At 28.5% G+C, this 22,533-nt stretch overlaps 3 protein-coding genes across 3 annotated transcripts; 1 reads left to right on the top strand and 2 right to left on the bottom strand.

Annotated features, from left to right (window-relative positions):
• Positions 1–47: 47 nt before the first annotated feature.
• Positions 48–4,732, bottom strand: LOC119609922 (telomerase-binding protein EST1A). Its single transcript, XM_037964956.1, has 13 exons — positions 3,823–4,732; positions 3,229–3,726; positions 3,058–3,168; positions 2,788–2,988; positions 2,661–2,722; positions 2,456–2,601; positions 2,280–2,397; positions 2,122–2,217; positions 1,480–2,059; positions 1,165–1,315; positions 952–1,102; positions 756–892; positions 48–698 (listed from the first exon to the last, which is right to left on the bottom strand). The coding sequence occupies exons 1-13, from the start codon at positions 4,519–4,521 to the stop codon at positions 565–567; spliced, it is 3,084 nt and encodes a 1,027-aa protein (XP_037820884.1). The 5' UTR covers positions 4,522–4,732; the 3' UTR covers positions 48–564.
• Positions 4,733–5,939: 1,207 nt separating this feature from the next.
• On the top strand, positions 5,940–11,719 carry LOC119609921 (WD repeat-containing protein 91). Its single transcript, XM_037964955.1, has 3 exons — positions 5,940–6,294; positions 10,911–11,051; positions 11,117–11,719. Exons 1-3 carry the CDS (start codon positions 6,051–6,053, stop codon positions 11,692–11,694), a joined length of 963 nt encoding a protein of 320 aa, XP_037820883.1. The 5' UTR covers positions 5,940–6,050; the 3' UTR covers positions 11,695–11,719.
• Positions 11,720–12,300: 581 nt separating this feature from the next.
• LOC119609927 (myb-like protein P) lies at positions 12,301–15,350 on the bottom strand. Its single transcript, XM_037964962.1, has 2 exons — positions 15,338–15,350; positions 12,301–15,058 (listed from the first exon to the last, which is right to left on the bottom strand). The coding sequence occupies exons 1-2, from the start codon at positions 15,348–15,350 to the stop codon at positions 13,758–13,760; spliced, it is 1,314 nt and encodes a 437-aa protein (XP_037820890.1). The 3' UTR covers positions 12,301–13,757.
• Between the last annotated feature and the right edge of the window lie 7,183 nt (positions 15,351–22,533).

The following is a 22,533-nucleotide window of genomic DNA, read 5'->3' as shown; positions in this document are numbered from 1 at the left end:
TGCTTAAAGTTCTATATTGAAAATAAAACTACAAATATTTTGATAAACACATATGATTATTTATTTTGAATATATAATTTTGCATTTTGATGCATACATGTATGTATAATAAACATAATTTTCCAAAACCATTAATTGTATTCCAACAAAGAATTACAAAACTTAAAACAAACGCACATCAAACAAAGATTATTTAGAAAATTTTTAATAAATGGTAGTTTTGTTTTTTAAAACAATTTCTTTTTTATTACATTTTATGTAAATAGAACACACATACAAAAAAAAAAAAATTATTTTCCCTTGATGATAAATATGTATACCAGTCGACCGAAACTACATACTCTACATGTAAAATATACCACTAGTAAAAATATGCATGTAAAAATGTATATAAATTTATATATAAAATCAATAAACAAAGATCAAAGAGCACATTTTTGATGGGATTGTTGATTTGGTTTAATTTTTTTTTTTTAACAATTTAGTTTGATACAAATTTAAGATATTTTCTTTGTAAGAATAAAATAAGAAAAAAATTAAGATACGAAGCATTCATTTGTATAATCAATTACAGTCTTTGGCCCATTGTAAAAATTCGGGCAATTCGCTGACGGCCAAATTACGTGATAAAGCTTTAACACGTAAATTACGATCGGTTGTTATAAGCACCAATTCAGTTTGTATAAAACATTTACCATCTATAGGGGAATAAAAATAGTATAATTTTAAGTTTAGCATATTATAGTAAAACTAACCTTTACTAGTTTCCGAACTCATGGTTTTAGACAATGCTATGGCGGTAGCTAATATTTTATCATCATTCGAAACATGTTCCTCTTCAACTAAAGCAAATAATGAGGCATTTATAATGGAACCTTTGGTAGTGGCACATCTGTAAAGTAAAAAATCTGTGTATTTTATATTTCTTTTAAATTATTTTATAACACCTACTTGACATGACTTTTTGCGGTTTTTATAAAATCCAAAGACTTTTTGGCTCTTGTGGAGACATCATCATAGTGATGTATACGTTGTTTTTGTAACGATTCTTCATAGGAGTCCACTTTTACACCTTTCGATAGACCATCCAATTCTTTTACCACTATAGTTAATGAAATTTGTGTTAATAAATGGTGGAGTAAATAATTTGCTTTGTTGACTTACCGGTAAGTGGTATAATTAGAGTATAACGTTTGAATTCATTTACAATACGCTCAAAATCTTCCAAGCAATCAATAAAACAGTTAGTATCTGGTAAAAGGTATTTAGGTCGCACTTCTATATAGACTTTGGTATCAACAAATTTAAGAATTTCCTAGAAAAAAAATTTTAAACATAATATTAGTGATTTGAAAATATTCTTAATTTTCTATAAAAACTGCGGTTCATATTTTGTAAAAAATATTTTTTATTTCCTTTGAAATTTTATTTCTAAAGAAGATCAAAACCATTACCAAAATTTTGAACTTTTAATCTTACCTCCAATTTATTGTGATACATTTTCTTAACGTGAGTTTTAGCTTCCAATTCCCTTTTGAGCTTAGAAAGGTGCGACAATTGATTATCCTCCTGTTTTGTAGTTACACACATCTTTAAGGATTTGTTTTTAAAAGATTTCTCAATATCTTCATTGGCCACAATAGCTTCCCTGATATTGTCCTCATTAACCTCGTCACTATCATCATTTTCATCATCACCATCATCTTCTGCTTTAGTAGACTGTTCACTTTGTAAATCATCTAGAGCCTGTTTAATATCCGAATTTAAATCTTCATTAATAAAATGAGATGTTGCAAGATTTTCCAAACGTTTTTGATTTTCAACATAAGTTGTTTGAAAATCGAACAGAACTTTAAGACGGCCTTTTAATTGTAAACTTTCTTCTGAACTTGAATCTCTGTTTGTTTTGGGTATTATTGAAGCTAATGGTGTGAAACCCATAAAAAATATATCTTCTTCAAATATAATGTTGTTGTGATGTGTTACATTAAATAGGTTTTCTTGTTGCAAAATGTTAAAAAGTTTTTCCAGCTCTAGCCAGGAATTAATGAAAATATGACTGTAAATATTAAAAAAATTATATAAAATTCTAAAGTTATTTCTTATAAATATTATACATACTCTTCATTCTTAATGGGTTCCCATATGTTGATATGCTGCTTAAGCCACAATACATAAATTCGATTATATTGCAAGGTGGTATTCAAGTCCAAAAAGCTAATATTTTAATTCAAAATTTAATTTAATTGAAAACTTAATGTCGTAAATAAAAGACTTACTGTTCATTTTGAAATTCTTCAGGGTTGGTGTTTAATGTATGTAAAAGTTCATGAGATTTACGTAGTATTAAACCAAAAATTTGATTGCAAAAATTAAATGCATGATAACGTCGAGTGTCTGTAAAAATCATCAAATTTCTTAAGATAAGTTTTCTATTACCGCTGTTAAGATTTACCTTTATCTAGATTGTGTTCTATAGCAAATATATTCAAAGCCAAAATTTTCATTAATCTGTTTCTGGTAATGGCCAAGGGTTCATATTCCAATAAAACACTTAATTGTAACAATAGTTTACGTTGATGTTCTAGTATAGTTTCCATACTAAAATTTTAGATTTTAAATTAATAAAAATTTAATATTTTCATATTATAAAAACTTACCCAACTCCGGTAAAAAGTTTGCCAATTATATATAGATATAAAGAAGTAATGCGTCTCAAAAGCTTAAATCATACAAAATATATTAGCATTAATCATAGTATAAATCAAATAATTTTTCAATAATTACCTCTTCTGCTGTCATTTCCCTAAAACGTTTCTCTTCATTTATAATCATTTTATAATTATTATTGCCATTAAGGTCAGTGCGATGTAAACGACGCACACCGTCTGGATAAATCCATACCTCTTTACGCATAGATTTTGAAGACTGATGATTGTTATTGTAATTGTAGTGTAGAGGGGAGGATTTCAATTCAGTTTCTTCATACTAATAGATAACAAAAACAAATACAGATGTAAATAAAATACAAGTTTGAAAATAATTTTAATATACAACCTTTTTACGTATTTCATCAAATAACACCAAAAGACTTTCTTTGGCCGAGGGTATGGCATTGGAAGACATTAAACTACGCATATGATAATAAATGGCATCAAGTTTTTTACGCTTTAAAGGAAAACTCCCAATAATTAGGATTTTTTTATTTAAAATTCAAAATAAACTTACATTATGTATTGCTACTATAGCCAATTGATTGTATGGCACTCCATTGGATGGCACTAAAGCTTGGGCCTGTTTATAATATTTAGCCGCCTCTTCGTAATCTTGACCCTGTAAGTCTTTGATTTTATAGCGCCACAAGTCGCCCAAATAAATCAATAACTTTTGTGCGGTTACTCTGGCCATTAGGTCCAATTTATGCTGTGATCGCTGTTGATTTTTAATTGATGTTTCTTGTTTTGGGTCTTTTGTTAAATACTTCTCAAAGATTTGTTGATAAATATCTTCATAGAATTCTATACCCTCAGTTATGATCTTTTGTATGTAGTTTATGGCATTGGCTGCATTCTGCTGTTGTTTTAAATGTTCTCTCATATTATAGAAAAGTATTTTCCAAAAGAATGAATCAACTTTTTGTTCACAACAAAATTTAAGATTGTTTAGCAATAGATTTTTAAAAATATCCTGAAGTTCTTGTCGTATGGTGTGTACATTGGACCAGTTCTAGGATAAAAAATATTATAATTAAAAACTTTTTTCAAATACTTTAAAGGATTGTAGAACATTCTCTAAAAATAATCATATATTTATGTGCATTACCTCTATTACTAGATTATGACTCATAGTATTCTGTAGACATTCGAAGAGTTGCGGCAAACGTTTTGCATTCGCATCATCAACTAACGCATTAAACCACATGGGATGGTTGAGTTTTTGCACCTGTCTAACAGGAGACATTGGTAGTTCATATCTAGATGATAGTATTTCTTGTCTGGTCTGATGGCGATTACGTCTGTCATGGTTACGCAAACCATTTCTTGAATCCTGACTGCATTCATTCAATTTTTTAGCATCCTCAGCATTGAGACGTATAAGTCCTGGTATAGCTACATTTGTTTGCTTTTCCCCTGACATGATTGGCTGCGTTATTGACCCGCTGGCTTCCAAAACGGGTTTAACGACCTCCACTTTCTCTTCAACATCTCTGCTTTTGGCGGACATACGTAAAAAGTAATCAATGGAAGTTACCTCATTGCCATTAGAGTTGGAAGTTGCTGTAACGCTCTCTGGTGGCTTGCATATTGCCAGTTTTGCCACCTCCTCCTGCCTTCGACTAACACTTCCAATATTAACATTACCCGTGGTACCGCCACTCACAGCGTTATTTATGCTGCTTCCGCCGTTAATGCTGCTATTGTTGTTCCCTTCGCGCGTGATGATTTTTTCCTGTAGTCGTTTTGGCAAATTCCCGATGATTATCGAAATATCATTTTGTTCTCGCGTTCCCTTTCGATTCATATTTTAAACAAAACGCCATCAACTGCATTTATGTTTTTTTGATGTGTTTCTTTAGTTTTTAGTAATTTGCAAATTACGCACACAATTATATTTGGAAAACTTCTTTAATTTATTATTATTTTTTGTTTATTTTGTACACTTTCCTAAAAAGTTAAAATTCCACACGACAAAAACAGAAATTAGTCAAACCACCACGAAGTGGTTACACCAACAAGTAGGGTTCTATAAATCGACTTTCGAATAATCGAACAATCGACTTTTTGTCGAAAAAAGTCGAAAAGTCGAAGTCGACTATTTTGTTCCAAAAAAGTCGATAACTCGACTATCGTCTATGAAAAAAGTCGAAAAGTCGACTTTGTAAATAAAAGTCGAAAAAAGTCGAAAAGTCGGAAAGTCGAAAAAAGTCGAAAAGTCGAAAAAAGTCGAAAAGTCGAAAAAAGTCGATAAGTCGAAAAAAGTCGAAGAAAGTCGAAAAAAGTCGAAAAGTCGAAAAAAGTCGAAAAGTCGGAAAAAGTCGAAAAGTCGGAAAAAATCGAAAAGTCGGAAAAAGTCGAAAAGTCGAAAAAAGTCGAAAATAGTCGAAAATTTTAAAAAAGTGGAAAAGAGGTCAAAAACTCTAAAATAGTCGGAAAAACTCGAAAAAAGTAAAAAAATAGTCGAAAAAAGTCGAAAAAAAGTCGAAATAAGTCGAAAATAGTCAAAAAGTCGTAAAAAATCGAAAAGTCGAAAAGTCGGCAAAAGTCGAAAAGTCGAAATAAGTCGCAAAAAGTCGAAAAAAGTCGAAAAGTCGAAAAAAGTCGAAAAGTCGAAAAAAGTCGGAAAAAGTCGAAAAGTCGAAAAAAGTCGGAAAAAGTCGAAAAGTCGAAAAAAGTCGAAAAGTCGGAAAAAGTCGAAAGGTCGAAAAGTCGACCATTTATAAAATACTAAAAGTCGAAAAGTCTAAAAGTCGACTTTTAAATAAATGAAAAAGGTCGAAAAGTCGAAAAATCGACTTTTCATAAAATGGAAAAAGTCGAAAGGTCGAAAAGTCGACTTTTAACTAAATGCAAAAAGTCGAAAAGTCGAAAAGTCGACTTTTCGTTTCAACTATAGAACCCTACCAACAAGTAGATAAAATGTCAAACAGAGAGACGACAACAAAAAAGAAAATGTGGTAAGTTAGTTTATTTTCACCATGAAAACTAAAACAGGTAATTTTCGAAAATATTTATAAAATTTTTTTACTAAATTTGTCAATATTTAAAGTAAATTCCATACTATATTTTCGATTCCATATTTTAAACATTAAAACAAGAAACATTGCTGCACACAAAAATGTTACATGAATGTCTCAATAGTTTTTTTCAGTGTAAAATTGACTTAAGGAAAAATTTCACCACTAAATTAATCGATATATTGCCACCACTGACATTGTTTTTTTATCAGCTGTATTTGTTGTCAGTTTTTTTTTTTTGTGTATATTAATATCGCAGTTTTTAAGAATAATTGCTGGATTTTATATATATTCCCATAAAAACATTGCAATTACAATGGCACAAGTAACATTTTTAGATAAATTACTCCATGAATATTTGGTATTTCGTGGATTTTCAAATACTATAAAAGCCTTAGACCATGAACAAAGAAATGAAAAGGATCAATCTTTTCGGGCCGAAAAAATAATGGAACAATTTAATCAGCATATACAAATGCACGATTTGCAGGCGTTATTGACCTTATGGAAACATTTGGATACACATTTGTTTAGTAAACTAGAACATACTTATGCTATGGGTAAGAAGAACAAGAAAACATTTGTAGTTTATTTGAGTGGTTCCCTGTTGAATATAATGTTATTTGTATTTACTGTAAATACTTTGTATGATAATTTTTGTAGTAAACAGTTCGAATATTGTATTTTATGAATTGTATACTTTTCAAAAATTTTCACTTCAATAAAAACCTTTATATATAACATATCAATATTCAACTGGTTATGGGCCCAGGACACTCTCGCTAAGGGCATAATATAATTTATGGAATAAATATAAAGAAATATTTGTACAAATTTACAAAAATAGAGGAAGAATAGCAAGAGGCCTAGAAGGAAATAATAAAGATTTCAAGACGCCTAGAAAGAAAGTTATCAAAAAGGAAATAGTTTTTCACAAGACGCCTGGATTATCAGTAAGTTTCTCAATATTTTCAAGTCGCCTAGAAAGGATAAATTGCAAATAAATATTTCAAGACGCCTAGAAGAGAAAATAAAATAAAAGCTGGTGTTGTAAGAGCCGAAAAGGATTCTTGAATATTAAATAAAATTTTAAAAAATATAGATTAGTGTTATAATCTAGAATTTTTGAAAGGGGTTAGTAGTAAAAGGTAAGGGCTAATTATGGAAAAATTTAAAATTGAAAAATTACGCGGAGCTGTGAATTGGTGTTCATGGAAGTTCCAGATGCGTATTATTTTAAAATCCATGGACCTTTACAAAATTGTTGATGGTTCCTACAGAAAGCCAGTTATGCCAGATGGCGGTGGCGATGCAAATAATGCATTATATCTTCAAAATCTACAAATTTGGGAGAAAGCTGATATCAAAGCTCAAAGAATAATTATTACCTCAATTGATAACGTTATTATGAAATACTTGATGTGTTGTAAAGAAGCTTGTGAAATGTGGCAAAAATTGCATAGTGTACATGAAATGCAGACTGAAGTAAGCATTCATTTGTTGCAACAACAATTCTATGAATTCAAAAAGAATTCAGAAGACACTATTGAAATGCATATTGCCAAAATAGAGGAACTTGCTGAACGATTAAGAAATTTAGGTGAACCGTTCACAGAAAATATGATTATTACAAAGATTTTAATGACGTTACCGTCAACATATAATCATTTTGTTACTGCTTGGGAATCTACTGAAGAAAATAAAAGGAATATTGCAAATTTAACTAATCGCCTCATTTTAGAACAATCACGTTTGAATCGTGATTTGGAAATGACAAATGCTATGATTGTCGTCACTGTTGTTATTATTAATTACTACTTCAAGTTCATCACAAAAAATTAAGTCTCTATATATTTCTATTTTATTTTTACTTTAGAGGAAGAAGAAATTAATCATGAAAACTGTCAAGAAATTGTAAGTTTTGAACCTAATAATATAAATGTTGTACAAGTCGATGAATGTATTCAAGATGTTGAAAATATCCAAGAAGTTGTTTCAATTTCATCTCAGTCTGAAAATCCAAGCGTTCAACTAGTAAATTTTGAAAATGGAAGTGCTAATACCAGAAGAACAAATACAAAATATAATTTGAGGCCCAATCCAAAAAATAAAATTAACATTGATGAGATGTTTCTTTCTGTAATGGAGGAGGACTTTTTAGAACCAATTACATATGAAGAAGCTATAAAAACTAGAAATTCAGAAAAATGGAAACTAGCTATGAAAGAAGAATATGACGCGCTAATGAAAAATAAGACATGGAAACTTTGCACATTACCTAAAGGAAGAAAATTAGTAGATTGTCGTTGGGTATATAAAATCAAATACAAAGCTGATAACACAATTGAACGATACAAAGCTCGCTTAGTAGCTAGAGGTTTTACCCAAGAACATGGTCTCGACTACGAAGAAACTTTTAGTCCTGTGGTAAAGTATGACTCTGTTCGTCTTATGCTAGCAGTAGCAGTATCTGAAGGAATGTCGTTAAAACAATTTGATATAAAGACTGCTTTTCTGTACGGTGATTTAAATGAAGAAATTTATATGAGTCAACCCCCTGGATTTATTAAAGAACTACAAAATGTTTGCTTGCTGAAGAAAAGTCTTTATGGATTAAAGCAAGCTCCAAGATGTTTTAATAAAAAATTTTGTGAAATTCTGGACAAATTTAATATGAAAATTAGTAAATCTGATACATGTGTCTTTATCAAGAATGTAAAAGGTTCAAAAATTATATTGGCAATATACGTAGATGATGGGTTGTTAATTTATAATGATGTCAAACTAGCTAATGATCTACTTAGGGCGGGTTTTTCAGATAAAGATAATCTACATTCTTTGTTTAAACCTAGTTTAATATATGTTTTGTGTTTTTCAGTAAACAGTAACGTTACTTATTATCTTAGTTTAACTGAGTGTTTTTGGCCAATTAAACTTAAGTTATAAGTGAGAAGACACAATTAACAAAAACAATAAAACAATGATTTCGGAAGAACAAAAACTTATTATTTTAAGTAAATTGCAATATTCTGATTTGTTTTGTTTTATTTATTATTGTTTTAAATGTTTATTTAACAATTTTCCAAAATTTTTCATTTTACAAAAGTATTATTTGCAAAAAACAGCTTTTCATTGTTTACGTTTTTGAGTGAAAAGTTGGCAATACTAACAAAGTTAACTGAACATAAATCCATAACTGAAAAACACAATCATCGATTAAAGTCCGCCTAAATTTGTTCCGAGTTTAATCTAACAGCAAGTTAAGCCTAGTTTAACTGAGTAGTAAGAAACCCGCCCTAAGTGAGAACTTCGAAATGAAAGAATGTCAAATAAATAAATTTCTTGGTTTTCAAATTAAAATAACAAATTCATCTATATTTCTTAACCAACGACAGTACATGGAGAAGATTATTAAGAGATTTTCGATGCAAGATTGTAATTCGGTATCTACGCCTTTGGAACCAGGATGGATAAACCATCATATTACAGATGGAAAATCAAATGAACAGTTTCCCTATAAAGAATTGGTTGGTTCATTAATTTACTTATCAATAATAAGTAGACCGGATATTTCATATGCAGTTTGTGTATTGAGCAGATGTATGGAGAAGCCATGTCAAGTTCATATAAATGCTGCAAAAAGAGTTATTCGATATATTAAAGGAACAATCAACCATGGCTTGCTCTACACAAAGCAAAAAGGATGTATATTGAAAACTTTTTCTGATTCTGATTATGCTGGTGATATTGAAAATCGTAAATCAACTTCTGGAATTATAACACAGTTGGGTGAGTGTACAGTTACATGGAAATCTCAACAACAACGAACAGTTGCACTATCAACCACTGAAGCAGAATATATTGCTGCATGTGAAGCTGTAAAAGACATCGTGTGGACAAAACGCTTTTTGAAAGAAATTGCATACAACATTGAAGAAAATGTTTTATATTTGGATAATCAAAGCACAATTAAACTTATCAAGAATCCTGAATACCATAAAAGGACGAAACATATTGATGTGAGATATCACTTTATACGAGAAAAATTTTCTGAACATGAATTTGAGCTGTGTTTTGTTAATTCAAAAGAACAATTAGCAGATATTTTTACTAAACCCCTTTCAAAGCCTGTTTTTGAAAATTTTCGAAAATGTTTAAATATTGTTTTCTGATTTTGTTAAAGACTAGTATGCAAACTTCTTTTAATATTGTTTTTGTATAATACAATTGTAACATTAAGGGGAGGTGTTGAATATAATGTTATTTGTATTTACTGTAAATACTTTGTATGATAATTTTTGTAGTAAACAGTTCGAATATTAGTTGTGTTTTGTTGCTATCAATGAGTCTTAACGCTTAAAGTTAGCAACAAAACGAACATTACCTGACTTGGCATCACTCAACAGAAGAAATCTACTAAATCTTGAAATTATTTACATTTTCTTAAAAAAGGTTTTTTTATTTGATATTTTTTTTGATTTAAATTTTATTTTAAAATATTTTTTTATTGTTTGACATAAACACATTAATATTTGTATTTTTATTTTTGAATTGGTAGCACTTTTATCGACGTTAAAATTAACTTGTATAATTTTACACGTTAACTCCTAACGTTTATAAATTTTAAATTTATATGAAATTGCCTTTGAACGTTAGCAACAAAACGCAACTATTGTATTTTATGAATTGTATACTTTTCAAAAATTTTCACTTCAATAAAAACCTTTATATATAACACATCAATATTCAACTTTCCCTAAGTTTAGAAATCTCAGCTTAAAACAAATTATATTTTTATGGAGGAAATTGCTAAAATCTATGGTCACTCATATTTTCCATCCAAAATGTACATAAAATTTGCCGTAAATATCGCTACAATTGAGAAAATTGTTACAATTTGGGTTCACTCACAATTTACTTTAAAAACTGGGGAAAAACCTAAAATTGGATTTAGTTTCTTTAATTACGATCCAATTGAGAAATTACTTAAAATCTTTCTGTGAAGTTTTTAGCGAAATAGCGAAAACAGCTAAAATCTATATTAGCCTAATTTCATTTAATAATAGATTTTAATATGGCTGTAGTTTCTCTAATAACTAAAGTTAGTGATTACTCATAATTTCCTTGAAAAAATATACTAAATCCTGTTGTTTAATTTAATTTTGTTTTATTGTAGCCGTTAAAAAGTTGGAGAATAGCTTATTAAAACTTTACTTGGTCACGGCCTATAACCATAATAAAACCGACAAAATATCCGAATTCTTTACAAAATTGGCGGGAGAATTACAGCAACAAAGCGAATGGAAAGACTGGTTTTGTAAGTTTGTTTGATGTTATTAATATTTTAATTTTTGCTGATAAAATAATTGTTTACTTTTATAGATTTCCCTTTCTGTCGTAATGCTGAAGAATCGCCCACTTTTTCTTTATACTTTAGCAAACAGTGGCAAGACACTTTACAATTGTCTTTACGCAATTTCCTGGCCACCATCTATCAGTGTTTGCCGCAACCCACTTTCGTTAGAGTGGAACAGGAAGCTGCTCTTATAAGACGTTTACAAGAAGAGAATGCCTTGCTTAAGTCACGACTTCAGCAAACTCTGCAACAACAGCAACAGCTATCGGCCTCAGTAAGTTCTCAAAATTTGAATACGATTTCAGGCGTTGCTATGGGTGATCATGCTGCTGCTAAACGTCGTTCCTCGTGTCGTCCTCAACAGAGTTTAAGTGATATTTTGCCATTTGATATTAGTCCTCCGGGTCATGTGGTCGATGATTTTTGTATAATTGCCACTGAAGTGAATAGCGTATCGCAGGCTAGTGATGCTCAATCAAGAGGTTTAAAAATGCTTATACGTAACATTGGCAGTGGAGGTTCTCCAGTAATGGGCCGTAAAGATAATGTCGTTGACAAATCCTCGAAACGTCGTTCGGGTAGTGTTGGAAGGAATTGGATGTAATATGTTTTTTTTTTTTTCATTGTAACTCGTATCAATCATTCCCGTATTGTATTAAGTTAATTATGCTTTCTATATCGATGGTGAATTCACCGGATCAATAATGTAACATGCTGCAAAGTGTTGGTTACGTTAGTTTACCAATTCGAAACTGATCAGTTTCTTACAACTACTTCAAAATAATTGAAAAAATCGTTTTGAATCACTTAATGTTATTTGTCAACTGGTGGTGTCATCTCTATATAGTTTTTAAACTTCTTCTTTTTATGTATGTAGTTTTTAAATAAAATTTTATTTAGTTTATAAACCAATATTAAAAATAATTTAATTTGTAATTATTTTTTTGTGTGTTTATTACTTGTTTTGCCTTTAAGAAAACTCCCAAAAATAGCTGTTATTGTTGCAGTTGTGTTTACCAACACTGTTTTACATTATTTTAAATTTTAAAGTATACTTTGAGGAGGTAATCAATTTTAAATTTAATGTATCGGTTATCATAAGCATATTTTGGGCTGTTGGTTTTGCCCCAATATTAGCGAAAAAACTATAATAAATTCCCAAATTTTTCGAAAATCCTCAAATCTCTCCCACGAAAATTTATCCCCAAAAAAACATGAAATCCCCAATTTGGGAACAAATCCCCACATTTGCAGTCATTGTTGCCGTGAAGGCTAAAAATCGCTAATGAAAGAAAAATGCTAAAATTTAAATTTGAAGGAAAGTATGTAATGTTAAATTTATTAAAAATTAAAGATTTTTTTATTGAATTAAAACAACATGATTTTGTTTATTTTATTTTTATTTATTTCGTTTATTTGCTTCTCGTTTTGCTTGTTTGTTTTGCTTTTAAATGCTTATTACTTTTATGTTAAATCCTTAAAACAATATTATTAATTAATAAAAAAAAAACTATTTGAAAATTAATAAAGAAAAAAGAAGAAACATTAAACAAATATAAGTTTAAATTAAACAAATAAATAATAGCTGAAAATAAAATTAAATTATTGTGTATCTGAATAGTTTTTGAACAAATTGTTTATACTGATTATATAGTAAAATGTAAGTGTAAGTAAAAGTAAATTAAATATTTTAATTTCGAAACAACTATAAAGACTTTGTTGTTAATTTTAAGAAAAATAAAGATAATTTACAGAAAAAAAACTCAAACTTAGTAAATAATGCAATAAATAGGCCTCATAATTAATTGATTTTAAAAATAGTTGCGAAAAAAATACTTAAACAAATGTACAACTTATAATAATTTAATTTTTTAAACAATATTTTTTATGTATAATATTAAAATAAGCTATGATTATGATATTTGTATTAAAAAAAATGGTTTCCTAATAAGGAATATCTAACATTTTGTTGATTTTAATTGCCAGGGGGGACCAAAAGAGGATAAATTTGCAAAAAATTTTGTTTAAAAAATATTGTCAATTTATATTTGTTTAATTGACAGAAAATTTTACTTGGTTCTATTAAAGATTTTTAACAAATGTTTTGTTAAAATCTCTCTATTTTAAAATTTAATTAAAAAAAATTGATTTTAAAAAACTTTTAAGAAATATTTCATTAAAATATTTTAAAAATACAACTTAAAATTGAAATGATCTGATCTGTTACAAAGTGCCACTATTAAGAGATTACAAACATTTAAAAAGCAAACAATTTTATTTTCGAAATACATATTTTTCAAAAATAAAATTATGTTTAAATTTTACAAAATTTATCATCTTTTTCTTATAGCTTTTCCCCATAAACTGTTTTTCTATATATTTTTTTTTTTTAATAGTTTTTTTTTTTTAATTAAAAAACAAAAATATTTAATTAAAAGCGAAAAAAGCTAACTAGTTTTTTTTTTTTGTTTAATTATAGTTTTGTGTATATAATTTGATTGTTTTGCTATAATTTATAATTTTTGTCTTAATTTTCAAATTGCTGTTTTACCGTAATAGAATTTTTGTTTCAATTATTGATTTTTGTTTTTAATATAAATGCTATAAATGTTTACTGGCTGTTTACTAGAGAGATTTCGAATTTATTTCGAACGAATCAAGAGTGATTTATAATGCGGTTTCTAAAGCTGGCATATTTGTTATAGAAGCAGCTACAGCTGCTGTTGGCAGCGCTGCGGCTGCAGTAGCAGTATTTGTAGTTGAGTTAGAGGCCGAGCCTGTTGTTAATATGGGTGAAACTTGGGCTGTACTGCGCAAGGGTGACAAGGGCCCGGTGACGTATTTATTGCTGTCGGCTTTGTTGCGTGCGGAAAAACTTGATCTCAATTCACCGCGCATAAAATTATTCTCTTCGGTTTGCAAGAAAATGTTGCGTTTCAAATTTAAACTCTCCGTATCAACGAGACTTTCATGGGAAGCATTTTTATCGGGATGAGAAGAAGGTGTGGAAGAATTTGTGGAAGAGTTAAGAGAAGAATTGGCTGAATTGTGATCTTCTTCACTATTGGCCTCTGGTATGGTGGTGGACATTATGTCGGTACGTTGCACAGAATTTGAGCGCCAATTGTTGGCTGGTGATGATTTCATTTTGGGCACAAATGTCTTGGAAGGAGAACCAAATTGTCCTTGTCTTAGCATTCTACGATTGGCAAATGTTTTTGGCGAACCACTTAAATCTAATAATTTCATGCTAGAATTTAATTGCTGTGCAGCCGTTGAGCCGTTTGTATTGCTGCTTGTGGCATTATTAGCGGTCGTTTTAGTAGGTGACTGCAGGCCGCTGTTGGATTTCTTTAACAATTCTACGGCAGATATTTTCTTGGGCACAGTGCTAGTCTTAACCGATTTGGCCAATAGTAATTTTTTAAAGTCCATTAGACTGGTCTTGCTTTGGCCAATGCGATCGGCACAAGTATTCAAACGTTCGGGAGAATTATCATCCCAATTGCGTAAACGTGAAGTGGGCTGTTTGGCTGGTATATTATCAGCCGGTAATTGAGAATCACTATTGCCACCCGCTCTCAAAGGAGTAGAACATAAAAATGTCGAACGATTACGCTGAACCACCGGCGAGAGACTTGATGTGGTATTGAGAGAACTAGCAGAATTAGCTTTATTAATCATGACATACTGCTGCGGCTGTTGGTTTTCTGGCTGCTGCTGATGTTGTGGCAACTGTTGCTGCTGCTGTTGAGCACGAGCCAATCTTTCGGACCTTTTAATGGGTGTAGCATACAAATCATCACGACTTGTGGCCGATTGGGGTTGTGGCTTAACAGGCCTACGATTTTGCAAAGTCCAATAAACTGCTGTATTACGCTGAAAGCCCGTATTATCCAAAGGCTTTTGACTAAGAGTCTCATAATAAGAATCCACTTCATCGTTAGGTTTATATAAATGTTGATAACCTATTTAGAATAAATTAAATAGAAAAAATTAAAAATAATTAAAAACATTTGCTACAGATTTTAATTAAATAATTAATTTTTCAAATTTACACCAAAACCCTTAAAAATTTTGCAAAATAAATTCTTATTAGTTTTTAGTTTTAGTAAAGGAAAATTTCAATTTTTTGGTGCAGTTAACATAATTTTTTATTTTATAAAACAAACAATAAACTAATTTTACTACAAACAATTACACATGTTTAACTTAAAAGAAACAAACATAAAACAATAACTAAATACATTCCGTTACCATTTTTACCCATTTTACATTTAACAAACAGCAACAATAATTACATTTAAAACATATATTACATATCCAAATAAATAAACATATTTTTAGTAGTACAGAGATGAAAACAAAGTATTCATAAAATTTTCTATAGAATATTGAGGTCATGTGTATTATATTTTACATTTTCTATGTACGTATGTATTATTTTCATACTTACCTGTTGAAGTCCTTATTCGGGGCTTTATGTATGACAATAGTAGTTGTGGGTGGTTTTTATGAATGAATACGACAAAATAATAATGCCAATGATGGCAACAACAACAGCAATAGGTATTGTTGTTGTATTTTTTCCTACACTTACATATGTGGGAGTATTTAGTCCTATTTACAATAGTTTCTTTTTTTTATATATACATTAACATCCGTTACATTTTTGTAATCATTTGAATAAAAAAATGTTTTTCTTTTTGTTTAATATAAATGACATCCTACATCATGGAATCTGACAGGTGACATGTATGTAATGTTAAACTAATATAATATTTGATTTAAATTTATCAGATAAAGCCTCAAAACTTTGTTTTTTGGTTTTGGAATTCTAAAAAGTTAGTTAGGGCTTTTATATCGAACTGATATCTTTTGAAAACTTAAAAGATTAAAAAAATTTTGAAACTGATTTATTAGGGCGGATTTTTCTGATAAATATATTTTACATTCTTTGTTTAAACTTAGTTTAATCTTAATTTTGTGTTTTTCACTAATAGTTTAATATATGTTTTGTGTTATTCAGTAAACAGTAACGTTACTTATTATCTTAGTTTAACTGAGTGTTATTGGCCAATTAAACTTAAGTTATAAGTGAGAAGACACAATTAACAAAAACAATAAAACAATGATTTCGGAAGAACAAAAACTTAATATTTTAAGTAAATTGCAATTTTCTGATTTGTTTTGTTTTATTTATTATTGTTTTAAATGTTTATTTAACATTTTTCCAAAATTTTTCATTTTACAAATGTATTATTTGCAAAAAACAGCTGTTCATTGTTTATGTTTTTGAGTGAAAAGTTGGCAATACTAACAAAGTTAACTGAATTTAAATCCATAACTGAAAAACACAATCATCGGTTAAAGTCCGCCTAAATTTGTTCCGAGTTTAATCTAACAGCAAGTTAAGCCTAGTTTAAATCAGTAGTAAGAAACCCGCCCTTATTATCTTAGTTTAACTGAGTGTTATTGGCCAATAAAATCTTAGTTATAATTAAGTAAACACAATCAACAAAAATAATAAAATAAACAATTCGGAAGAAGAAAAAATTTGTTGATTTGCTTTATCAATATTACTATTGTTTTAAATGTTTATTTAGATTTTTTTCTTAAATTTTTCATTTTACAAGAGTAATGTTTGCAAAAACAGCTGTTTATTGTTTATGTTTTTGACTGAAAAGTTGGCAATACTAACTAAGTTAACTGATCTTAAATTCATTATTGAAATACCAAATTAACGGTTGAAATTCGCCTAAATTTGTTACGAGTTTAATCTAACAGCTGGTTAAGCTACATTTAACTGAGTAGTAAGAAGCCCGCCCTAAGCAAATATTCATAGCTTTTGAACTATATAGTTATTTTTACTCTAATAATTTAGTGATTTCAAAAGTTAAGTTAAGACATCTCGAAGAAAGAAGAGAAACAGTGGTTAAACCTTTATATTAAAGTTGACAAATTGAACTTCAGATGACGTAACAGATTTTATAAATAAAGCTATCATCGCACTGCTCGGGTTTTTTCAAATTTCATGACACGATATCAGAAAAAGCTGATGTGATAGATAAATTCTAGCGCGTCTCAATCCTTTAGAAAAGTATATTTAGATCTTTGGGTTTAGACTTTTTTCAAATATTGCTGGCCTGTGTTATCGTGCAAGGAAACTATTCATAGTTTTAGGTGCTTATATTAAAATTATATGAAATGCTATAAGAGATCTATAGAATAGGGTTCTATAAATCGACTTTCGAATAATCGAACAATAATGGAACAAAATAGTCGACTCGACTATGGTCTGTGAAAAAAGTCGAAAAGTCGACTTTGTTAATAAAAATCGAAAAAAGTCGAAAAGTCAGAAAGTCGAATAAAGTCGAAAAAAGTCGAAAAAAGTCGAAAAGTCGTAAAAAGTCGAAAAAAGTCGAAAAAAGTCGAAAAAGTCGAAAAAAGTCGAAAAAAGTCGAAAAAAGTCGAAAAGTCGGAAAAAGTCGAAAAGTCGAAAACTCGAAAATTGTAGAAACATGTCAAAAATAGTCGAAAATCTTAAAAAAGTGGAAAAAAAGTAAAAAACTCTAATATAGTCGGAAAAACTCGAAAAAGGTCAAAAAATAGTAGAAAAAACTCGAAAGAAGTCGAAAATAGTCAAAAAGTCAAAAAACTCGAAAAGTCGGAAAAAGTCGAAAAGTCGACTATTTATAAAATACTTATAGTCGAAAAGTCTAAAAGTCGACTTTTAATTAAATGAAAAACGTCGAAAAATCGACATTTCATAAAATGCAAAAAGTCGAGAAGTCGAAAAGTCGACTTTTAACTAAATGAAAAAGGTCGAAAAGTCGACTTTTCGTTTCAACTATAGAACCCTACTATAGAACTGTCGAAATCTTTGAGCGATTTGAAGAAAATATAACTTTTTAAATTCAAAACTAAAATAATTTTAAAATAAAAAGTATCATAAAAAGACGAAAAAATATATATTAAGATATAATTTAGATCAATAGGAATATAAAAATTATAAATCTTTATTAGGAAAAGCTAAAAGTTTTGAATTTTGTAAAATTAATTTCCAAATTATGTCTTTTTGTGAGAAATTTGATAACAGATTTTTTTATAAAAGGTAAAAATCCCCTCTGCACCAGGGTAAAGTTTTTGACATAAGATTAATTCCTATCTCCTGTTCTAATCCTGTATTTGTCACCTGCAGATAACTTTTTTAAACAATAAACATGAAATCTTAGGTTTAACAAAGAAAATCTTCTTTCTACAGAAATACATACATATGATAGTGTATTATATACAAAGGATCTTATTCATATGCATTAAGCAAAGGTTTATAGAACAAAATTTCTTATGAAAATTTATTTGTTTAACCCTTTTATAAACTATTATGAATAGGATCCAAAAAGTGCATGATTTTTCCCCCAAAAATGTAAACACCAATATGAAAAATGTAACCAAAAAAACAAAACAGGGTGTGTAAATAGTGACCAAAAAGAATACATGAAAGATGTGTGTAATAAAAAACTAACGAACAATGGCCAAATTGTGATAAAGTGAAAATTTCAATGATTAAAAAACACCCAAAATAAATGCAAGTATTTTAGTTTTTATTTAACAAAAGTTTTGTTTTAAATGAATGTGCTTTGTGCAAAAAAAACATTAACATTAATTTTTATATTTTATAATAAAAAAAAGATAAAACAAATGACAAAGAGTTTTATGTGTAAAAAATGGAATGTATTAATGATTAAAGGTAGCAAACTGTAATTGACTTAGGTTCGAAGGACCATAAGATTTCATTACATTATTTAGCCATATGCTCATTATTGGTAAAAAGGAAATAACTTCTTATTTCAATTCCTAGTCAATTACATTTGTACCCGATGAAAAATCTTAAAAACTAACTAAAAAATTATAAATATTTAAAAATACAAACAATTTTAATATTAAATTAAAAATAAAAAAAGTTAGATTAGTTAATAAAACAAGTTAAATATTTTAAAATTATAAACAAATAAAATGTAACAGAGAACAGATGTGTTATGATTAAAACAATTATGTAAATTTTAAATGTGTATTAAAACAAAATCAAGAAACTGAAAAAAGGAGCAGTTACTAATTTATGAAAAAAAAACTATAACAAATAAAAATCAAGCAGTTAATTAATAAAACATAAAATGAAGAAAAGGCAAAATAAATATTAAGCAAAAAACATCTACTACTACGTTCACACCCATTTCATATAAAAATGAACAAATAATAGAAGCTTTTTGCACTTTCATTCAATTAACTTATTAATTAAACTGTAAACAAATCATATCAATCAATTACACTACGATAATTGATTTAATAAAAGGGAATATAAATAATTAATTAAAAATTATGTAAATGGAATGTGGTGGATAAATAAAATTAGTGACTGCTTCTTTTTTGTACATTAAAATATTATATTTTTTTTTTGTTTTCGTTTATATTTTAGAGGCAAGAACATTTTGTACATTTTAAAGATGTATGATTATATAAAAATTAATAGAAAAAAAAAAAACAAAGACAAGGCAAGACAAGACAAAATTTCAATAATTTTAAGGTAAATTATTTTAAATGATAATTAATTATTGGAGTAATGTAACAGTAATGCACCCATGGACCATGTTAATGTTTTTAAAACAACTTGGTCGCTAGCCTAGTAACAGTTTTTAAACTCGAAAAAAATTATTTAGTTCCACCACTTAGGCGGGTTTTTCTAATAAAGATAATCTATGTTCTTTGTTTAAACCTAGTTTAATCTATATTTTGTGTTTTTCAGTAATCGGTAACGTTACTTATTATCTTAGTTTAACTGATTATTGTTGACTATTAAACCTAAGTTATAAGTGAGAAAACACATTCAACAAAAGCAACAAAAACTTAATTTTTTAAGTAAATAGTAATTTTTTGATTCTAATTATTTTTTTTAATTTTACAAAAGTAATATTTGCAAAAAACAGCTGTTCATTGTTTATGTGTTTGACTGAAAAGTTGGCAATATTAACAAAGTTAACTGCTCTAAGGGCGGGTTTCTTACTACTCAGTTAAACTAGGCTTAACTTGCTGTTAGATTAAACTCGGAACAAATCTAGACGGACTTTAACCGTGTTTTTCAGTTATTGATTTAAGTTCAGCTAACTTTGTTAGTATTGCCAACTTTTCACTCAATAACTAACATAAACAATGAACAGCTGTTTTTTGCAAATAATACTTTTGTAAAATGAAAAATTTTGGAAAAATGTTAAATAAACATTTAAAACAATAATAAATAAAACAAAACAAAACAGAAAATTGCAATTTACTTAAAATATTAAATTTTTGTTCTTCCGAAATCATTGTTTTATTGTTTTTCTTAATTGTGTCTTCTCACTTATAACTTAAGTTTAATTGGCCAATAACACATATATTAAACTAGGTTTAAACAAAGAATGTAGATTATCTTTATCTGAAAAACCCGCCCTAAAAAACACAATCATCGTTTAAAGTCCACCTATATTTGTTCCGAGTTTAATCTAACAGCAAGTTTAGTCTAGTTTAACTGAATAGTAAGAAACCCGCTCTAAGTTTTGTATTAATATTTCGGAATGATTTTATTAAGAATAAGGATTTAACTATTAAATTACATTTAAATTTTATGGCGATTTTAAAAACTATTTTCTTTATTTTTCCCTCTTTAAAATTTTATGACTTTATTGATTTAAAATTATATTGAAATTATAGAAGTTATTCTAGATTTTCAAAAACATAAAGCACATTTTTCATTTACCTACAAAAATATTTTATTTGTTTGTATTATATAGCATAGTTTTAGGTGCGAAATCATCGAAATTATACAAATTGTTATACAGTCTGAAGGACCTATCTTTTGCCTTCAAAATAAAGTTTTTACCCCGGTTACACTTATTCCTTAAGAGATTTATGCAGTGTTTAAAAGATTTTTTTCGCTAAATTTATCCTTTATTTACTTACAGTACTTTTTGTCATCGAAATATACTGCAGTATCCCCATGAAATATTAAGTACTTTTTCCAAACTTCTGTTCGTAATAGGATTCTCAACAGACTAGTTAGTAGGCTAGTACATCGATTAGTCAATAGACTAGTTCATAGACTAATAAATATGCTGGATAATAGACTAGTCCACATGCTAGTCAATTGGCTAACCACCAGACGAGTAAATAGACTATGGTATAATCAATGGACTAGACAATAAACTATTCAATAGGTTAGTCTATAGACAATTCCACAGATTTGTCAACATACTAGTCCACAGACTAGTCAATAGGACAGTCCATGCAATAGTCAACATACTAATCCATAGACCAGTAAAAAATTAGTCCACAGACAAGTAAAGAAACTAATCATTCAACTTATCCATACTAAAGTCCATAGACCTGCCAATTGGGTAATCTAGGCTACATCGAATACTATTCTAAACACTTACAATCGTATGTCCTTTAAAGTCCTTGTACAGAGGCCTAAGAGCTGATTATGAAAAATTAAGTGCACAGAGTACCGTTTTTTGAACATATAGTTGTACATGAGAAATTCGGAGGTTAGATTCAGCTGAATCCCTTAGAAAAGTATACTGGGTTTTGGCTTTGACAACAATGCAACTTGTAGTTTGTTTACACGCGTCCCGGCCACATCAACATCGACTCAGAATGTGATTTTTCAGAGTTTAGTTAAGAAATTTAACAAAATCTTTGCTTTAGTTTTACCTTAATCTTGCCTTTTAAATCTTTGTTTATTTAAAATAAAAAAATTGTAATTATATGTAAAAAAAATAATTGTTCTTTTGTGCAAAAAACTTTACAAGTGTTGTTTTACTATAAACTATTATTATTTCATTTTTGTTTGTGTATTTGGGGCGTTTTTTTTTTGTTAATTAATTGTTAGGTTATTATTAAATTTAAAATTAAACGTATACTTTTTAAAAATAAAAACTTAATTTATGTTATTTATTTTAGAAAAAGGACTCTTAAACAACTAAATTATTAATAACAAAAAAATAGGGGGGGGGGGGCGGTTTTGGAGTTAATTACAACACAATGCATATTGAACAAATAAAAAAAGTTTGTATTAGTTACAAAACATGTTGGCTTTCGGTTTTTTGTTTTAAATAAAAATTTAACATAAAATTATTTGTTATTTAAATTAAAATAAAAAGGATATATTAAAACTAACATCTAGCATAAATTAGGAAGCTGTAAATAAATATGAAAGAAGGGAGTATATAAAGTAGGGGCTTTCTATTAACCGAACCTTGATCATTTAGTTTTGGGTAAGGTAAAAGCTTTCGTTTTTAAGAGATTCTTCTTAGTGATTGATTGATGACATTGAAGGCAAGTACTTACCACGCTCGTTTATAAGTAAAGAGTTAGAGGAAGTACTAATTACTATCGCCTACAAATAAGGAGT

Source organism: Lucilia sericata, unplaced genomic scaffold, assembly GCF_015586225.1.
Source record: "Lucilia sericata isolate MDLA Ls3-8-SP2 unplaced genomic scaffold, ASM1558622v1 Contig001086F_arrow, whole genome shotgun sequence".
Taxonomy (NCBI): Eukaryota; Metazoa; Arthropoda; class Insecta; order Diptera; family Calliphoridae; genus Lucilia; species Lucilia sericata.
The sequence above is the reverse complement of the archived record's forward strand: the minus strand, read 5'-3'. Positions and strand labels throughout refer to the sequence as shown.

What these genes read in the sequence shown, in the direction of transcription:
- LOC119609922 (XM_037964956.1), bottom strand. Translation starts at nt 4,521, where the DNA reads ATGAATCGAAAGGGAACGCGAGAACAAAATGATATTTCGATAATCATC. An exon ending in GTCATAATCTAGTAATAGAG is followed by an intron (nt 3,727 to 3,822) that starts GTAATGCACATA and finishes TTTTTATCCTAG; the next exon opens with AACTGGTCCAATGTACACAC. An exon ending in GAGTTCGGAAACTAGTAAAG is followed by an intron (nt 699 to 755) that starts GTTAGTTTTACT and finishes ATTCCCCTATAG; the next exon opens with ATGGTAAATGTTTTATACAA.
- LOC119609921 (XM_037964955.1), top strand. Translation starts at nt 6,051, where the DNA reads ATGGCACAAGTAACATTTTTAGATAAATTACTCCATGAATATTTGGTA. An exon ending in AGAACATACTTATGCTATGG is followed by an intron (nt 6,295 to 10,910) that starts GTAAGAAGAACA and finishes GTTTTATTGTAG; the next exon opens with CCGTTAAAAAGTTGGAGAAT. An exon ending in CGAATGGAAAGACTGGTTTT is followed by an intron (nt 11,052 to 11,116) that starts GTAAGTTTGTTT and finishes TTACTTTTATAG; the next exon opens with ATTTCCCTTTCTGTCGTAAT.